General features: G+C 53.5%; 1 protein-coding gene across 7 annotated transcripts in view; it reads right to left on the reverse strand.

Annotated features, from left to right (window-relative positions):
- Nucleotides 1–491: 491 nt before the first annotated feature.
- LOC130153468 (aryl hydrocarbon receptor-like) overlaps nucleotides 492–18,941 on the reverse strand; it is a 38,494-nt gene continuing 20,044 nt past the window's right edge. For 4 of the 7 annotated variants that reach the window (XM_056348309.1, XM_056348307.1, XM_056348308.1 and 1 more), the window contains 8 exons: nucleotides 12,039–12,157; nucleotides 8,167–8,256; nucleotides 6,930–7,047; nucleotides 6,305–6,447; nucleotides 5,975–6,165; nucleotides 5,339–5,448; nucleotides 4,771–4,912; nucleotides 492–4,330 (listed from right to left, as the gene is read on the reverse strand). In XM_056348309.1, coding sequence (XP_056204284.1) covers nucleotides 2,476–4,330; nucleotides 4,771–4,912; nucleotides 5,339–5,448; nucleotides 5,975–6,165; nucleotides 6,305–6,447; nucleotides 6,930–7,047; nucleotides 8,167–8,256; nucleotides 12,039–12,157 — 2,768 coding nt within the window. In that variant the 3' untranslated portion in view covers nucleotides 492–2,475. Of the gene's footprint in view, nucleotides 4,331–4,770; nucleotides 4,913–5,338; nucleotides 5,449–5,974; nucleotides 6,166–6,304; nucleotides 6,448–6,929; nucleotides 7,048–7,530; nucleotides 7,601–8,166; nucleotides 8,257–12,038; nucleotides 12,158–18,941 lie in introns of those variants that run through there. The other 3 variants (XR_008823393.1, XM_056348310.1, XM_056348311.1) reach the window with 3 other exon arrangements.

Raw genomic sequence — 18,941 nt, forward strand, 5'->3', positions numbered from 1 at the left:
TGCTGTGCACACCCACAGTGGCTGGGGACAGTGAGAACGTGTGTCACACACCTGCCCTGGGCTGGGCACACATGGCTGCACTCTAACCTGGAGGCAGGGTGTGCGTGCATGCACCAGGCATGGTCACCCTGTCTCTGTCCTTCCAAAAATGCTCCACCAAGTCACAAGCAGCAACAGGGCCAGAGCACGAACACCCAGGGCAGCAGCCTGTGGTTTCTTTGCCTGTAATATTGGAAGGCACCCACATGGCTGCATTGCCCCCCAAAATTACCCTGTACAAGGCAAAGCACAGCCCTTCCCCCATCTGCGCTCCCAGCCCCATGCCTCCCCGGGTGCAGGAGGGGGGCATGAGCCAGGACTGTCCTCCTTCAGCCAGCGCTCAAAGCAATTGGACTCTGGGTTAAGCCAAAAGCAGGCTTTTTCAAATACTTGCTCAGTCAAGAGGGAAATGAAGAGACACTGTTTCAGGTCAAAACAAATCATCAGCGCTATACAAAGCAAATCGCCCTTTAATACGTAACCAAATACAGGGGGTGAGTTTCAGGACATCTTTTTCTCCTCAGCATCATCTGTCTGCCAACAGCAATACAAAGAAATCATAAAGCGTAAAATGAGACACTGCCACGAAAATAGATGTTATATGCACACACACAACGTAGGAGGAGGTAAGACACAAGTAACGCAGCACCAGGGGTCTCTCTTGGCCCCAACCAGCAGAGCCCGGCAGGGTGCCCCCTCCCCAAGGCACACCTCTTGCAGGACCCTGGCCTGGGGCCATGCACTATTTCCCATCATCTTACACGTGCCAGGACAGCAAAGGCTGGTGAGTGGAGTCCATCCTGCTGCTTTTTGGGTCCATTGATGTGTAAGGCTCCCTATCATCACGAGTCAGCTCCTTGCCCCACCCTCGGTGCTCCTCCAAGGCCACTTCAGAGATGTCTGGCACATCTCCAGCATCGCTTGGCTCCCAGCCTGCAGCCAGGACACTTCCTGAGCCCCATCTTGCCCTGTCAGCAGCCCCGGGAGCCCCAGCACAGTGAGACAAAGCAGGGCACAAAGCAAGAGACCTAGGGAGATCAGGCCACCCCACGCCAGTACATGTGCAAGCCTGCTGCTGGGCTAGCCCTGCACTGATTACCTGATTTCACTTGCTCGGCAAACTAAACGCTTAATGGTGTGAGAGGCAGATGTGATGCTCAGGGTGGCAGGTGCGAGGGGGGAAGATGTGGAGGCCCCCAGTTACTCTGACCAAGCTGGCTTGCTGTGTCTGACCTTGAATCACACCACACACCTACCACATACCTCCCATCAGGTTTCCCCTGATGGATCTGGGAGAATTTGCCCCATGGCAGGGGGGAAAAAAAAAAAAGAAAAAAAAAAAGAAGTCACATCTTAGGTTAAAAAAGTACAAAAGAAAGAGAATTCAATGAAGTGGTTATGCTGGTCTCCAGGACAAAGGTTTGAAAGGCACAAAGTTGGTCCAAAGTGGAGAGGTAGAAGACGGTCACTGCATCCCTTTCTGCCGTTCTCACTGCTTTGGCAAAACCACACCACCCTGAGCAACTGCAGGAGTAAACCCCATCACCCCTCTGCCTGACGGCACAGCGGAGAAGGCAACGACAAGCCAGTCACAAATGCAAGGGGCGTTTGGTTGGAGCTTCCCCACCCTGCTGCCCAGAAAGGTCACAACAGCTTGATACCTGCTTCTCCCAAATTCTCCAGGAAAGCTGCTGAAGAGCCCAAAACCCTGACCTGCCTCTGCTCTCACCAACTCCACCTCCCACAGAGACCCTTCAGATGCTGCTGAGCTTCTCCAAGTGCTTGGTAGCATCCCCTTTCCTAAAGGAACTACATCACCATGAGCTTGGGAGGAGGAGGGGAGATGGAGAGCTCAGGAGGGAGGGAGCAAGGAGCAAAGCAGAGGGACTCAGGCAGGCTGAGATGATGCAGGGGACTGAACAGCAATGTGACAAGGGTGGTCCACTCATACAGGTGATGAGGAGACCATGCTGCATTGAGAAACAGCAATTCAGTGCTACACACCTGTAAGGCAGCAGGTCCATCTGCAAGAGGCTGCAATGAGTGCGCAGGCCAGCAAGCAGGGTCCTTCCTCGGACCCCGAGTCTGAGAAACCTCCCCACTGGCATGGCTGCGTCTCCCTGAAAGTATCATAGGAAAAAAAAAACCAAAACCAAAAGACAAAAAAAACAATAAATTACTTCATCCTAGACTGCCTGAAAGCTCTGCTAGGGCACCTCGTTTCAGGCACTGGAAGAAAAAATCCTGAACAACCAAGAAGCATGGAGCACCACTCACAGATGTGCACGGCCAGAAGAGCTCGTAATTGCAGGTGGGTTTTCAAAACGTGGCTCCTAGTTCACAGTAAGGCTTCAAACCAGGCTGCCCACGAACGATGCTGTGCCTGCATTCCCCTGGCACCACCCCTCCCTCCATCCATGCGAGCTGGTGCACCCCTCAGGTCCTGCAGCCCTCACACCTCACCTTGGGCTGGACCTCGCAGGCGCAGCGCGGCTGCCCGCCGGCAAAGGATGCTGATGGGAAGCCAGGGCCCCGCTCAGAGGAGGGCAGTGCTTCTGCACCCACCTTTGCAGGGAGAGCTGCTGGGCACCTCAAAACTGAGCCTGGTGAGGAACATGATGCTCCACGGTGGCTCTCACTGAGGCAAGGCAAAGCACCCAGCTGCTGGGGAAGGGATATTTTAGCAGCATCCCTAAGAAAGCTGCTCTCAAAAAGGCTACTTCTATACTGGCACTCAGGCAGCACAATGTGGTCCAGCTGGTGGGTGCTGGGACCCGTGTTGGACCCCAGCAGGAGCCCGCTGTGTTGCACTGAACCTGCCCTGCTGCATCTCTGAGGAGCTGCCCCAGCCTGCAGCAGCCACGGCTGGCGCTGCGTGAGCCACTTGTCCTCTCGGAGCGCTGCCTGCTCCCCTGCCCAGGAAATGCTGGGCTCTAGGTGGGGTATGAGCGGCTGTTTGGGGATGCCACCATCCCCTGACAGCTGGCTGACTCCTAAGGGTGCTGATGCTCGTGCAGGGAGAACAGCCTCCTCATCACAGAGGTCCCCAGCCCCAGAGAACAAGGATTCATGCAAGCCCTGTGCAGGGCAAGGAGCAGGCTGGGAGGGCAGTAACCACAGCCCAGCCCCCAGGGAGCTCTCGGGGCTGCCAGCCAGCAGAGTTTGTGAACCCATGTGCGTTCCTGACACTTCCAGCTGCTTCGGAGCTACGGCCATCCAGGCCTCTGGTGGGCAACATCCAGGAGAAGCACTCTGGCCCAAAGCATTGGCTGGGTTTGCCTGGACCAGGACACTGTGCCACTGAGTCACCAGCGTGTTTGAGTGCAACGGAGGTGGGCAGCTTGAGCCCACCAGCTTGCACCCGGGCTGGCTCTGATCATTAGGAATAGTGTTATCTACAGGAGCAGAGGTAGCAACCTCTGCCTGAAGCACTTGTCCCGGGTTTGCCAGCTGAAGTGCTACAGAGGACTTGCTGCTGGAGACCAGGACATCCAGAACAGTTCCCCCCATCAGCCTGGCTGAGTGAAACGGGACCTGCTGTTCTGGCTGAGCAGTGCTGACCTCAGATGTAATGGAGACTAGAGAGACCACAGCATCTTGGCCTTGTGCACCAGGTGCCTGGGGCTGTGGTGGGCCTTGAAAAGCTGAATTCATTGCCCGGCAGTGCTGGAAATGAGCCGCAGCACTGTTTTCCTCATCGCAGAGTGATGCACTGCAGTGCGGGAAGTCCATGCTCTTCCCAGCATCCTCACTGAGGAGCATCTGCTCCTCATAGGGCACCACCTTGGTGGCCAGCCTCTCGCCACCCTCCTGAGCTGGCGGCTCCTCTGCACCCAAGCTGAGCAGAGCCTCCTCCCAGCGCTGCAGTTCTGCATTGTCCACGTTGAGGCTCTGGAGGGTCTGGCAGATGTTTCCATTCACCTTGCTCTTCTCAAAGAGTGTTTCTATAACAACCAGGAGGGAGTCGCTGTGCTCTCTGGCATCACCAGCTTCCTCATTCTGGCTCAGTCCAGTGGGCTCAGCAATGACATCTGGCAAGGAGAACTGAGGCACATCAGTGTGGGAGATGTATATGGATGCATCTTGCTTCATCATGGCCCCAAGAAGAGAGCTGGGGTCTACCGAGCGCTGCTTTGAGTGCGAGTTTGCTTGTGTCTGCAACTCCTCCTTAGCCTGGAAGGAGTCCAGGAATTCGGGAAGGTCATTCCCGTACAAGACTGCTTCCCCCGTGGCAAAGCTAAAAGGCAGCTGCAGGTTTCTCTTCCGCAGATGTTCCTCCCCTTCTTCATTCCTTCAGGGCAGAGGGGAAAAAAAGATGGAAACAGCATGAGCACCTCCTCTGAGCCAGGCAAAAATCACCCTGCCAACCGTGAGACAGGAGCTCACAGCCTGCCCTGGCTTTTCTAAAGAAAAGGGTGCTGGGCTGAGCTGGCTATGATGATGCTGGTGGAGGACCAGGGCTCTGGGGAGCCCACGGGGAGGTGTGCGTGGCTGAGGGAAGGGCTGTGTGTCCAGGGCTCACCCCAGGCAGGGTGAGTGTGTCTGCAACCCCCTTGTCAGAGCTGTTTCACTCATGCCCACCTGCTACAGGAGGGCACGTGCTGCAAAGTGCCAACCATGCAACCCAGCCACCCTTTCCTCCACCCTCACTGCTTCCACGTGCCTCGGGCAGCACCACGGCCACCCACACCAAGAGCAGGCGAAGGCAGCTGGGGATCTGGTGATACTCACGACAGGGCTCGCTGCCGGGCAATGATGCAGTCGGGTTTGCCTGCTTTGTACACCAGCCGGGCATTGGCCTGCACCCACACCCAGCCACCTTTCTTGGTCAGCAGCCGGAAAACCGTCAGCCCGCTCTCCCCTGTCTTCATCACTGGGGCAGGGAGAGAAGAGAGGCGGCACAGACACGGTTACTCCGCGGGCGCAGACAAATGGCACGTGCAAGAGGCCACAAGGTTGAGCATCACCTTGCACCCGTGCGACGGGGGAGGAAGATGCAGGACGCAGCCAGCACATGATGCCACGTGCTGTGCTGTCCCTCTGCCAGCTCCCTGAGCAGGTATGACACCCAGGAGGGGAGAGCCTTTATCACAGCCGCCTCAGACCGGGGACAGCCCACCCGCTGAGGAGCAATGGTACTGGCACAGCCAGAACTGCACTGGTACCAGGGAGCCGCTGAGGAGCAATGGTACTGGCACAGCCAGAACTGCACTGGTACCAGGGAGCCGCAAGGGCTCCCACAAACGCACCCACCCCGACGGCCCCTCCAGACAGCGCCGCTGCTCCCCCCAGCACTCACTTCTCACGTGGTTCTCCGCACAGTGCATCATGTCAGCCACGTGCACAAACTGGTACCCGGACCCCCTCCTGCACAGCTCCGTTTCCGTGTACCCCAGGACAACCTTCCCCCTGCAAACAGTGCAGAAACACAATGACACCAGGAGTGGATCCCCCACTTGCATCCCACCAGCCAGACGTGATCCCCTGCCCAGAGCGCAGGCAGCTAGCCAAAGCCTCCCGCTTTGGGGGGGGTGCAGCTCTCCATCCTGGGCTGAGCCACATCCCCTCTTCCACAAAACCACCCATGCTGGGTGTTTGCTAAGCTAAACCACAACAACCAAGAAGCACTGGTGCCCAGTTAATCTGCTCCCCATGTTGATGGAGGGCGGCAGCAGATGGAGTAGAGGTATTTAAAGGATGCGTAGATGTGGCACTTAGGGACCTGGTTTAGTGGTGGGCTTGGCAGTGCTGGGTTAACAGCTGGACTCAATGATCTTAAAAGGTCTCTCTCAACATAAAGGATTTTATGATTCCATGGCAAAAGCATCAGACACCTTGCTGTGGGAGCTGGGTCAGAAGTGCCCTGTTCCTACAGGCTCTGGTTTTCTGCCCAGCGCCAGGGATTTTGCCACGAGGAAGGTGAGAGATGTCCTACCGGGAATCACAGGCCACGGGAGTGAAGTCCAGCTTGTGCTTTGTCTGGAAGATCAGCATCTTGGTCCGAAGCTCCAGGATGGAGAGCGGCTGGAGGAGAGTCGCGACGGCGAAGAGAGCAAGCGGTGACTTGTCCAATGCTGACTTCTGCTGCCCCAGAAGGAATTTCAAGCGCCCGCGGAAATTCAAGGCCTTAGAGGGGATTAGAAAACGTGGCTGTGAAACAAACAGGGTGATGGGGACTGGCTGTGCTCCCACCCCCGTGGGACACGAGCGGTCCCTCGGGAACACACTAGGGGCAGAGGGGTGTCCGGGTGCTGGGCTGCGTTACCAGAAATCCCGAGGAGTTATCCAGCAAGCAGCGGAAGCGGCAGGTGAAGCTCCTCTCCACAAAGGAGGGCTTCTCAGGATTGAGGTGCTGGGGGCTGGACACAGCGCTGCATCCAGCCAGCAGCGGCTGCTCGCTGGGAGAGGCTGGGAAAGCAAAGGGAAAAGGAAGCTTTCCAAGCTGTGCACCTCAAGCTCATGGCCACCTGCTCCTGGTGAAGACTGCTGCTCAAGTGAACCCATGATCTTCACAAGAGGGGTAAGACCTTGCCATGGGAAATTACCAGTTCACAACAGTTTCTGGTCCCTTGCCTCTCAGAGAGGAGCAAGGCAAGCCGCCCTCACTGAAATAGATGGATTTCAAATGCTGAAAAGCTGAGAGGTTTGAGGGAAGCATCCCTGCCCCTCCAGCACAACAAAAACCAGCACGTCACCACTGTTGGCTGCTTTTGGTGGCAGGTGGCCATGTCAAGCCCCGCGGTAAGCTGTGAGTTCCAGAGGGAGGCTACGGGATGCTCCTTAGCACAGGGCTGTGCTTGGTGGCTATAAATGCCACCAGGAGGGTTTTCCAGCAGAGGGTGGCCATGCAGATGTGGCTGGCTGGTCCCCAGGGACCGCCCCACACTCACCATCATCATCAGCAGGCTGGGTGCTGCCAGGCACCGGGGCTCTGTGCAGCTGGTGGCGGAAGGCAGCTCTGTCGTCCGCGTGGATCAGCTCATACACGCTCTGGTAGATGAGATCCGACTGGAATGACACAAGGGGAAAAAAGCATCGACTTCTGCCCAGCCTGGCAAAGATGTCTGGAGGAGGACAGGGCAGTAGGCTTTCCTTTTATTTCCTAATTATTTTTTTCCAGACTTATATGGGGTTTCTTGCTATTTGAAAAAAGGGTTTTATAATTTTTTTTATTCCAAACCAGTGGGAATCTGTATCCCAGTGCAAACCATCCTCCTTTGGTGGACCACCAGGAAAGACAGACGTGCTGATGCTGGGAAGGTTGCCCTCACAGCAGAAACACCAGCAATTCCTCACACCTCCTGCTCCCAACACAGCCCCCTTCTTCTAGGGCCATGCCTTGGACCAGCCTTTCCCATCACGGTCCTGCATGCTGTGGTGGTCAGCACAGTCCTGCTAAGCTCACAGGTAGCTCAAGCCACCAACTGCCATGTCCCGGCCCTCAGAAACACACCATAGCAGAGCCTCCTGCTTAACCAGACATACCAGTACCTTGAGAAGACCGGTCCCTGACTGACAGCTGTTTTGACTTGGGGCATCAGCCCACGAGGATCCCAGTGAGCTGGGAAAGGGTACAAACAGAGGACAAAGAAAAAACCACATCAGTGTCTGCAGGTGCAGGAGGAACCCATGCAGTGAAATGGGTTTAGCAGTCTCACAGCCCTCCTGTTGACTCAGCCCTTTGGCCAAAGGAGCTGAACATCAGGGGAATCAGAGCTAACAGGGTGGATATGGGGAGAGACCTCCTTTTCCTTGGCATTCCATGTAACCCATGGCACTTCAGGGCACTGACACTTCTCACCGGCAAGATACCCTCAGCCCTCCGTAAGTGGGAGCATATGGGCCCAGCAGCACGAGACAAGAAAAATCTCACACCCCTCTTCCACACAAAGACAAGAAGATACAGAGCCTGCCATTGCTCAGCTTGCATCTGTTCCCACTAAAGTCACAAGCATGTTTGTTGGCTTCCACAGCCCCCAAAGAACATGACTCATTTGAAAACATACATCAAAAATGACCCGAGGGAGCCGTGCAGGGAGAAGAAAGCCCCTGGCATGGCTCTCAGCGCCTCCTTCCCAGACCTGGAGTGCATCCATCTGTTTACAGCCAGGAAAAAACAGTACCCACCTGATGAAAGCCCAGGTAGTCCTGCACAGTAGGGGAGATGTAGAAGATGTAGCCATCTCCTGTCACGGCGATGACAAATCCATTGAGTGCCTGAAAGCAGAAGTTAAGCCCGGAGTTACTCTCCCTAGCTTCAATCAGCTGAAAGATGAACGTCTTCAGGTGTTTCTTCAGCATTTGGGGACAAAAAGGGACCTTCTTCATCAACAAGAAACCCACAAAAAGGAAAGCACCTTGTGACCATACAAGACTTTTAATTCTGGTTAGCTGGAGTTTGGTTTTTTGGTTGGTTTTTTTTTTTTTTGTGGGTTTGGTTTTTCTTTTTCTTTTGTGTGTTTTTTTTTTTTTTCTTCAGTGTTAGCATGAGCAATGATCCAAGCTGGACTGACACCTTTTTCTAGAGCCATCACTGAAGCCCTCTCACTGCAGGCCAGCTCCTGCACCAGGAGGTACCAGCTAAGCTGAGGTTTCATGGAGGACCTAGAGTTAGTTACCTCCTCTCCGGCTGTACCAGCTGGGTATAGCTATACTCTTCTAGCATCCTGATTTTCTTTAACAAATCTGCCTATAACTTCAATAATAAGTGGCAACTGGTTGTGCAGAGGGAAGGACGACTGCCCTGAGCCATGCAGGACCCTGGTGACTCCAGGAGGAGCCTAGCATCGGTTCAAGCGCAATGGAGCCTCCAGAGATAGTAACCAAACTGCAGCCAGTCACTGACCTGACCTATTTATCCACTCATTCATTTTAAGGATGACCTCCAAAAACACTTCAGGCCTTGCTCCTCACCCTGAATTTTACAGTTAAGAGGTTATACCAGCTTTTTCTGCATTTCTGTATGTCTTCTCACAGTTTCTCCAATCACCCCCCAAAACCTGCCTTTTAACCCTTAGCACCCGAGGACATTGCTGTCCCTCAGACTCCTGCTCTCAGCTCCAAGGGTACATGAACAGCTCATCACCGAGTACACGAAGCAAGACCAAAGCCAGTCACTGTTATCATTCAAAGGTGGTAACCGAGCTCAAAAAACACACCTACCTTGAAAGCAAAAGAGGTGGGAAAATCTGGAAACTCAGATCTCAGATTTGTGAAATCCCCGATGTCACATCTGTGACGCCTTGATGTGGCACAGCCTGGTCCGTACAAGCGTGCAGACTGTTCGACACCTCTTTGAGGGGCAACAGCTTCCTGTTCTCATCAGTATTCCATCACACAGGACCACAACCTCTTCTGATTTTGTTCTTGTTCCTGACAAACAACTCAAGAGGTCCCATTGCTCGAGATGTTTGTCAGGAGCAAACCCCATTGCCCCTCACATATGTCCTGGCATTGAACTCCCACTACGAGGCACCATACTGGGAAAATTACTCTCTTCTTGCCGATATTCTAGATGGCTTTAAACACAACCCCCCTAAATCTCTATAAAAAAAAAACCCCACACCTTTGTGCTCATACCCTCTGCCAGCTTCATTTCTCACCTTGCACTCTGTGATTACATATGGATGGCCTGCAGCTAAATCCATACCCAACTGGTAGCTCCTTGCTTGAAAAAGACCAAGCCCACACCAAATTAAGAGAAACTATTGCAAAACTATAGGAGATCATGGCTGGGATGGAGGGAGGGGAGCTCACACATCTAGTGAATACCCAGAAAAAGAGGCAAGAGGAAGATCCAGAGATACCTGGTGGTTTCTGGCTGTTTTCCTCCAAAAGGAAAGCACTGCACTAGATAGTCATTCATACCCCCTGCTCTTGTCTGCAATACATTTGATTAGCGAATAGAAGGAGAGAAATTAGGAAAAGAAAACCCTAAGTGGAACTCTGTTTAATCAGGATGCAGGTAGAAGTCTCAGCAGATCCCATAAGCATCAGGCCAGGACCTGCCACAACTATGGACTGTGCCCTCGCTGCCCAACTCTGCCACGCTGAGCTGCCCCCGGGGGGGGGACCACGGGGATGTGTCGCTTGCTTCAGACCAAGCTGGAGAGGAGGGTCCAGCTGCCCATGCTGCTCCTTCGGCTCTGCTCACCCTGTGTCCCCACGCAAAGAGGAGGCAGGAGCAATCTGCTGACACAGCTCATGCATTTGCCCATTTACAGCGACGCTGGGGCTCGCGTGGGCTGGCTGTTCTCAGTAACTTGGATCATTTGAAAGGTTGCTGGGTTGAGCGTGTTGCCTGATACTATACAGATCCAGCTTGCATCGGGACTGGTCCCTTTGTGTGCTGCAGCCCCCTGAGGGGCCCTGAGTCAGAGTTTTCTGCAAATTACAGTATCTGATTAAAATGCTATTTGGGGAAAAAATAAACCAAACCCACCCCCAAAACATCAGGCAGCTCAGCTGAGGGATTTCTGTCACATTAACACCTCATAAGCTCTCCAGATGCTTTCAATCACCCAAGGCTGCCAATGCTCTGGTGGCTCAAAAAATTGCCATCATAGGTCCAGCTCAAGCCCCCAGAGAGCACTCGGGAGCAGCTCCGTCGTGGGACTGGGACAACCACAGGCTCCCTCCTGGCCATTGTGTTATTCCAGCTGTTCCTCTGTGACTATCTCACTCGCAGACAGCTGCGATGGCTCCTGGGAGCGAAGCCCACATGGAAGACTTCATGTGGTCCAAGCTTCATCGCCAAAAGTCACACTGGGCTCCCAGGAGTCACCACCTCAACAAAATCCCCCAGGGGCTCTGCTCACACCTGCCCGTCTGTAACAGTGGACGTTCATGTAAGGCTGTGCAGGACAAGGCTGAAGGCACCAAAGTCAGACTTTAAGGAAAGCCAAGCATCTGTTAACTAGCGTTTGGAGAGGTGGAAGAAGGGAGAAGAGGACTGAAGGCCCAGAAAGCACAGACACATGTGATGTCAGGAACACAGCCATGAAACAACTGAGGGTCTTGCATGGACTTGCCCTGCAGCCCCAAGGAGCAGCATGTTTTAAGTTGACATGCCTAGATGTTTACTCAGCGACCAGCCTTTCCATGTGACCTTTCTATCCCATTTCTTTCCAGCTTATATTTATAAATTACAGCCCAAACAGCAGCATTCGGACCAGCTGATTCACCAGCTCCTTGCTCTCCGGAGTTCATTGGCAGCGATTCCATTAGACACACACTGGCCTTTCTACAAAGCAAAGCTCCCACCGCCCACTGACTTTGTCCACCACTGTCTTCCAAGATCCGTCTTCCCTTCTTTTCCTCCCCACAACCTAAAAACTGAACCTGGACTTTTTCCATCCCAGGCAGGTTGTGAACTCATCCTAGGGAGCTCATGCAACACCCCAGGCAGGGCAAACAGCTCCTGCTGGGTGTTTTCTCCTGCAGCTTTTGCCATGCCCCTCTCGGCACTTAGTAGAGCACAAGGAACCCTCCACGTTGGAGACAAATCAGGGAAGAACCCCTACACTGCTGTACGATACCCCTGCACCTCCTGGTTGGGACGGGTGAGCCTGTGCACGCTGGATGCCAGCTCTGGGCTCAGTGACAGCTAATGCCAGCAGCCACAGGCAGCACCCGATGGCTTTGCGGGGACACAACCCCCATCCCTGAGCCCTGCTCTGCTCACAGATGCAGTTTATGGCTCAGCCCCTGCAAAGGCCCCTCAGTGTAACCAAAGGGGCATCAAACTGCGGTGCGGGGTGGGCGGGAACAGGGACCTGTCCCAGTCAGGCAGCGTCACTGGTCCTTGTCCCATAGTGCTCAGTGCCTGCCAGAAATCACAGCAAAGCAGCTCCCGGCAAGGCAGGGTCTCCTCTTGCTCCACAGATGGGACCACGTGCTCCACAGCCGCTGCATGGCTCAGCAGAGGGGACCAGCCACCGGGCCCGGCAGATGGCAGGAGTTAAGGCAAGACCCCGAATGACCGAGGTACGGCAAGATACCTGGAGCAGCAGTTCCCCCTCAGGAAACAGCTCCCTGTCGACCTGCGGGTCAGTCCAACTGTTCCCTCCTGGGCCCCTGGGCTGATCCAGCATGCGGTCACCAGTGTTTGTAGCTGTGGCTGTGAGTGAGAGGGCAAGAAATCAGAGTGGAATGGGCAAGCTGGGAGCCTCTCCCTCCTCCTCCTTCCCACCCCAGGGCTGCTCACGCACAGCTGCACCATGCTACCCAACACACACGGAGCCAGGTCAGAGCAAGATGAGACCAGCAGGAACTTTGTAGAGCCATGCCCAGCTTGCCCAATGCTTCCTCCAAGAGATGATTACCCCTGCCTGGTCCCACTTCTGGAAGACCTTGCTTCTGCCAAGGTCTGCGACAGAGATGCAAAGGATAGAGGGGAGTGCTTCTGGGCTGCCCAGGCTAGGAAACACTACACAACACAGCAAGAAGCCTTCAGGTTAGAGCCTGGTAGAGCTGAAGTTGGCTTCAAGCCACCCCAGTGCACCATCATATGCTTTCCTGCCCTTCACGGCTGAGTGGCAAACTCTCCCAAACCATCTGAGATGCCAAAGCCCCAATATTTCCCCCCCCCACCCACCCCTTTCCACCTTTGGCTGCTTGGAAGCAGAACAGGGGGTTGGTGGCCATGGCTCTACCAGTAGGACACCTGAGCAACTCTCAGCTCTCAGGACTTGCTGCCATGACCCCCCAGGCCAATTCACCTGCTGCCTCACGCTTCCTCACTAGATGCCTTCAAAGCAACACCCATGGGTGCAGCCAATGTGAAGCCTCCTGCCCTGGCTGCAGGACCTCGAGCATCACGGGACACACAGAAAACCAGTTGTTCAGGGAACAGGAACGAGGACAGTGGCTCCCAGGGACTTTCCCAGCATGGTACTTCATCTGCTGGGGAATTATCATTGCAAAACTCAATACAAACTGAGCTTTCAACAAAAGAACAATTTTCAGGGCGTGTTTTTGTGCCAACTCGACCAAAAAACCACAGGACAACCTCAAAGCGCCCCCCACACAGGAACCACCATGCCCCTGCCACCACCAGCAGCTCCTGCAGTGCCCTGGGGTCAGGCAGAGCTTGCACTCCCTGCATCCAGCCACCTCCCAGCAAAGCATCGCTGCCTGCCCCACCTGAGCCCGGGGTTTCTGATGGTGCTGCATGACCTTGGCAAAGGGAATAGGTCTTCTGAATTTGGGGGAGAGGTAGGAAATGAGGAAAAACCCCAAACCATCCCAACTCTGACCACACATTTAATCTTCACCATGACTGAACCTCTCACCTCATCACTGAAAGGTTTTAAAGGTTTGGGTTTTTTTGTTTTTTTTTTCTTCTCCCAGTAGCACCAAGTTCAAAGCCAAAACCATTCCAAACCTAAAAAAAGTTTAATCTGAAACTGCCAATATGAGACCTTTTGCTTTTCATCATACCATCAATATGCAAAAGCATTTTCCCTGACAGATCTGCGTTTTTGTATTAAACAGTTTGAGATCAAAACATCACTCTGATCTATCTACCTGTGGAGCCTGAGTGACAACAAGCTCCCGCTTAGGCAGGCTTCCAGCAGCCAGGCCCACCCTTAACGATAATTAGCGACAGGTCTTGTATAAAGGTGCCACAAAGGAGCCACACGCTCGCAGTCACACAGGTTTAAGCAGAAGGGGAGAGGACGCTGCGAGCTCATGAAGCAGCATTAGCCTCAGTCTCTATTATCGCTGATAGAAGTGGGCGCCTTCAGCCTCCCCCAGGCCTTGAGTGCTCCTTGGTGATGCTCGGGCAGCAGTCGCATCTTCTGCCCTTTCCATCCTGCACCCTCGCTTGCTGGAGGAAAGCCCAGCTGGTGGGCAAGCTGCCAGGGGACATGCCTCATTGCCCCTCACATAAGCTCACATTCCTGTTTCTGCATGGGGCAACCCTCTGCATAGACACTTCCCAAACCAGCAAGAGGAGGATCAGCCAGACCAGGGGATGCGAGGCCCCTAGGAAAGGTGAGGTTCGATGCCAGGAAAGCGGTCACCGTGCTCAGTTTACTCATCAGTCAAGGAAAGGCACGTCCCCAGGAGTTTCAAAAGGCAGGTTTGAAGCAGTCACCGAGCAAAAAGCCTCCTCACACGACTGCCAAGCAAGCCCCAAAGGAAAACATCCAAAGCCCATCTGGACCATTTGATGCTCCGTGGGTATGGCTTCAATTTGCACATGATGGAGCAGAATAGTTTCAAAATGAAACATCAATTCTTTTTTTAAATTTGAATTCTTTTGAAGGGCTGACTCTTCTCTGAAGCATTGAAATAAGGCAAGCTGGCAGAGAAATTCAAAAAGGAACCAAGTTCTTCCAAAACAGAGCTCCAAAAGAGCAGAATGCGTTTTGAGGGGATGCACATCCCAAGAGCACATGGTCTCCAGCTCTCTCCCAATATCCACCAGCAGCATTTGCAGGGAGAGCTGCAACGATTTGCATTCTGGAAGCCCACAGCAGCACTCCACAACATGAAACACTTATTTGCTCATTTTGTGTTTTCCAGCAGAACTGTTTCTTCCAATTCCCTCATCAAGCTTAGCAAGGGGCTTTTAATCTCCCATCAGAGATGCTCACTACCCCTCCTTTCAAACACAGAGTGGTCCATTTCTGCACAGCTGAGCTAGACAAACCTGCAGAACCACTCTCTCATGGGACACACTCTTCCGAGCCGGCTTGGGGAGAAGGCCTGGAGTACTCAGAGGGTAGGAACCCAAAGAAATGGTGTCTGCCAACTGCTTTGCCACCAAGTATCGCTGCACTGGGGTTGCAAGGTCCTAACTGCGGGGTTTGTGGATTGTAACTGGTGCTCCTCAGTATGGGTGGTGCAGAACAGCTGGTGTTTACATCCAGCCCAGTCCTCACCATCCACAGCCAGAGGCCAAGGAGATGCTGAGGCCAGCGCTTGAGGCAAAATACACGGCTCTCCCACCAAAATCCAGGAATGTGTCACATGAGCTCCCCTTACTTCCATCATCAATTCAACATCTGTGGCCTGGTCCTGTTTTTGCAGAGGGCTTCTCTGCTTTGAGACAGCCACCCTGCTGGGGATGGACAGTGGTGGAGTGAGCATCCAGCAGACAGGCAGGGCTGAGGCTGCTCTCAAAAGCCACAGCCACTCCTCAGTGGTCTGGATGATCCAAAGACCTCCTGTACCCATTTTCAGGTGGTGACCCTCTTCATGTTCAAAAATGTCATGACTGGGTGTCCTCCCTCCTCAACCAACAAGCGGGGAGCAAAGTGTCCCCTGTGGCTCTCCCCCTCCAAACAGGTCTCTGAACTCATCCTTGGTCAATCTGCCAAGAACCACAGGGGTCGGGAGCAATCCCAAGAGATGCCTGAGCACATCCAGATAGAGAAATCCAGGCCCACGTAACCACCATGGGGTACAGAGGCTATTCCCAGACACTTTTTGACTTGGAAAGGAAAAAAGAGAATAATTTTAATCAAAGTGCAGAAAAAACCCACCCCATCTGCAAAATGGGTAACCTCATGGGAGGGAGGATCACTCCTGAAACATCCCCCATGTGCTTGAGACAAGTTACTAGTCTCTGGGGCATTTTACCAGCACATAAATCCGTGCTTGCCAGAAACAACTTGTAGGATGATCACCCTATGACAGGCAATGCTGGCTCCATCTCCCAGTGACACAGGGTGATGGCTTGTAGCCTCCTTCCCCTCCCACAGCTCCCCAGCACAGCTGGGTGAAGGCAATGCAGAGAGCATCTCTGGGGTGTGCTGCAACTCCAGAGCAGAGCTTGTGGCAAGGACAAGCTGGAGCCAGAGCTACCAGGAGCAGGGAAGACTGAGAGCCAGGGCTCTCCACCTCAGCGGAGCAGGCTATGTGATGGGGAGATGCCACCCCCTGGAATCCCACCGAGCACCCTGGATCCCTCAGCACGAAGAAGTCACATCTCCAAGGGGCTGATGGCTAAGATGCACTGAAAACGATTGGTGGCAGGAAGAAGAGGAGATCCCAATCCACTGCAAGGCAGGAAAAAGCAGGTGGCAAGCCATATTAAAAGCTGGCTAATTCACCCCGTGCTTAACATACTCATTGTAATGGACTGTTACATGCTGAGACTCCTTTCCACATGAAGCAGCTGAGACCACAACATTAATGGGATTAAAAGAAACAGGTCCAACATGCGTATGAGCTACAATATACCCACAGTAAAAGAAACGGATACAAGGATGATGCATGTTTGCTGTTTGTGCCCAGCTTTTTCAGTCTCCTGCTGTGCATCTTTGGGAATTAATGCAAGACTGAAAAGACCACAACAAAAGTGATCTGTGGTTACCAGACAAATTCTAGGCATTTGCTGCAGCAATTTGGTGATCGTTTATATTTTCAAAGTGCTTTTGGTGTGTAATGTTTAAGAGAGGAGGGGGAAATTCAGCTCTGTCCTGAAGCCCTACACCAACCAGAGCACTGGAGGAGGCTTCCTGCTGCTGGTGTGATCCCCAAAGACTGGAAGGCTTTCATTCAAAAGGAAGCCAGGGGAGATGTCAGCCACAATCAGTAACATTTTCAGTATTAATGAATCAGGACATTCCTGTACATCCCCAAGAGCAACCCCTTTGGGTTGGCTTTCTTGCCTCTGCAAGGTTTCTTAACCCCTGCAATTTGGAGGAAAGACCTCAAGCATGAGAAAGAAAGAGGAACAAAGCAATCTAACCTCCTTACTTTTTGCTCATCACATTCATGAAGAAAAACACAGCAATGCACCCATGGAGGCCAATACATCCCTTGCCTCTGGCATAGTTTTGTCACTAAGAAAAAGTTACTCGTTAAAAATCCTGGAGTCAGCTACTGCTCTCATGGACTGAGCTACGCCGGTGGAGATGACAGACTTCACCCATGGCAAGCATTTCTAACAGAAGCCAGAGATGCCTGGCATCAAGTAACCAGGAGCCTCCAGTTATTCCAGCAACAAGCCATGCACAACATTTTTCCTCCTGGACCCGATCCCAAACCCCATCAAATTAGCACCAACCTTTGCCTCAGCTGTTTAACAAAGGCATCATGCCAAGCAGAGCAGGCTCATGCCATCCAAGCAAAACAGGCAAATGCCAAAACCACGGATTATAAACCTATTAGAAGAAGTCACCCCGCATTTTTCCAAGGAGCACAGAAATGCTCAGGGGAGGGCTGGCAGCCTCGAAGCCCACGCCAACCTCTCCAACCTGCTCCTGCTGCTGCAAACGCTTCCTCACGGTCCTGCAGGATCTTGCCCCGGGAGGGATTTAAGCTTGACTCCTTTCACTGCATCAGTTACCTTGGGTCCAGACCCCTGCAGCTCTGGCCCATCGTAACAGCAAACAACGAGATGAATAAAAAAAAAGCTAATTTAATGCCGACTGCAGTGAGGTTACCCAGAGAAACCTGGTGCCAGTTGGCCCACAGCGGAGCACTGCAGGGTTGCACAGCAGCAGAGGTGGGAAGGAGCCTGGCCAGATCTACTACAACAACCCTCTGCTCCAGCAGGGTCAGCCGGAGCAGGCTTCCCAGGACCACGAGCAGTCCCTGGCACAGACAGCAGATGGAGATCTTGGATCTAACCTTCCTAACTGCACCAGTGCAGGGATGGTCAATGTCTGAGACTGCTGGTGGGAAGCACAGACCTTGGAGGATTCACCCTGCTCTCCTCCATGGGCAGGTGACTGGAGACCCACCAGGATTTCAGCTCCTGTGGTGGCAGGACCATGCCACCCAGCACATCCACATGGGATCCATCTCTGCTCTGGCACCTGCTGGTGTTCAAATGCCAGCCTGCAAACGGCAGGTCTAGGCCTCACTGTGGAGCTAAGGGGATGCCATCGTGGCTGAAAGGTGGCAGCCAGGATCACTGGGACCTGGCACAGATGAGCTGTAGTCTAGCATGGACCAAGCAGAGGATCCCTTCATGGCTGTCTGGAGAGCCTTAGGTGCCCAGGGGAAAGGCTGCATCTTGCAAGACCTTCCTTAGGTTCATCCTAAATACGTTGCAGCCAAGACATGGGTGCAGTCCAAAAATACATCCACACGTGTAAATGCCAGTGGCAACACTCCCTGCTCTTCATAGCCTGCGACCTGCCACCTCTGGTGCACCAGCATGAAGAACAGCCCCTGAAGCTGGTCCCACCTGGACCACTTTTCTCCACCAAGCCAAAACACCCGATAACCTCGTAGGCAACACCTCCAGGCCTCCAGCTGTGCTCGCAAGGTGCGGAGTGAAGCCTGCGAGGGAGACGGGCTTGCCACGTGTCGGTTGGGTCACAGCTCCCGCAGGATGCTCTCCCTTATGCCTGGGCAGCAGCCCAGATGGGGTGTTTGGTGGAGGTCTGGCAGGAGATGAAACGGAACAAGGAGACATGTGTGGACCACACTTTCTCAAACACACGCACGCACACGTGGAAAATGGTGTCTCCTGCCCCAGGCTGAGCCTGGGCTGAGCGTGGGCCAGTGGGCTACAGGGAAGTACGCCACTATTTGCCATTTGTTCTGCACTGTTAGTCATCTCAAGCTTTGCCAACCTCCAGAGCATGGTCTTGTACCAGGAGAGAGTTTTCCACTGGTTCTCTCTATCGTGGACCTCACCACCTGGGTGATCTTAATCTGGGAAGGGGGCATGGCAGCACGTACCCTAAAAACATCCTTCTCCACCTTGCAGAGCATTTTAAGCCCGAATTTCGTGCTGCTCTCCCCCTGGGCAGAGCCACATGTGCAAACCCCAGCATCTGCTGCTTTTGTTACACAAACCCTAGGAAACGAACCCCAGCACAGATCTCCAGCTAGCTGGAGGTTTTCCAAGCACTCAGCACTAAATAAATCCATTCAAGCTTTCATGAGATCTCACTGTTTGCAGCAAGCGGAGCTCCTGTCACACCACACAG

This window comes from Falco biarmicus, chromosome 8 (genome assembly GCF_023638135.1).
Source record: "Falco biarmicus isolate bFalBia1 chromosome 8, bFalBia1.pri, whole genome shotgun sequence".
NCBI classification, from domain to species: Eukaryota; Metazoa; Chordata; class Aves; order Falconiformes; family Falconidae; genus Falco; species Falco biarmicus.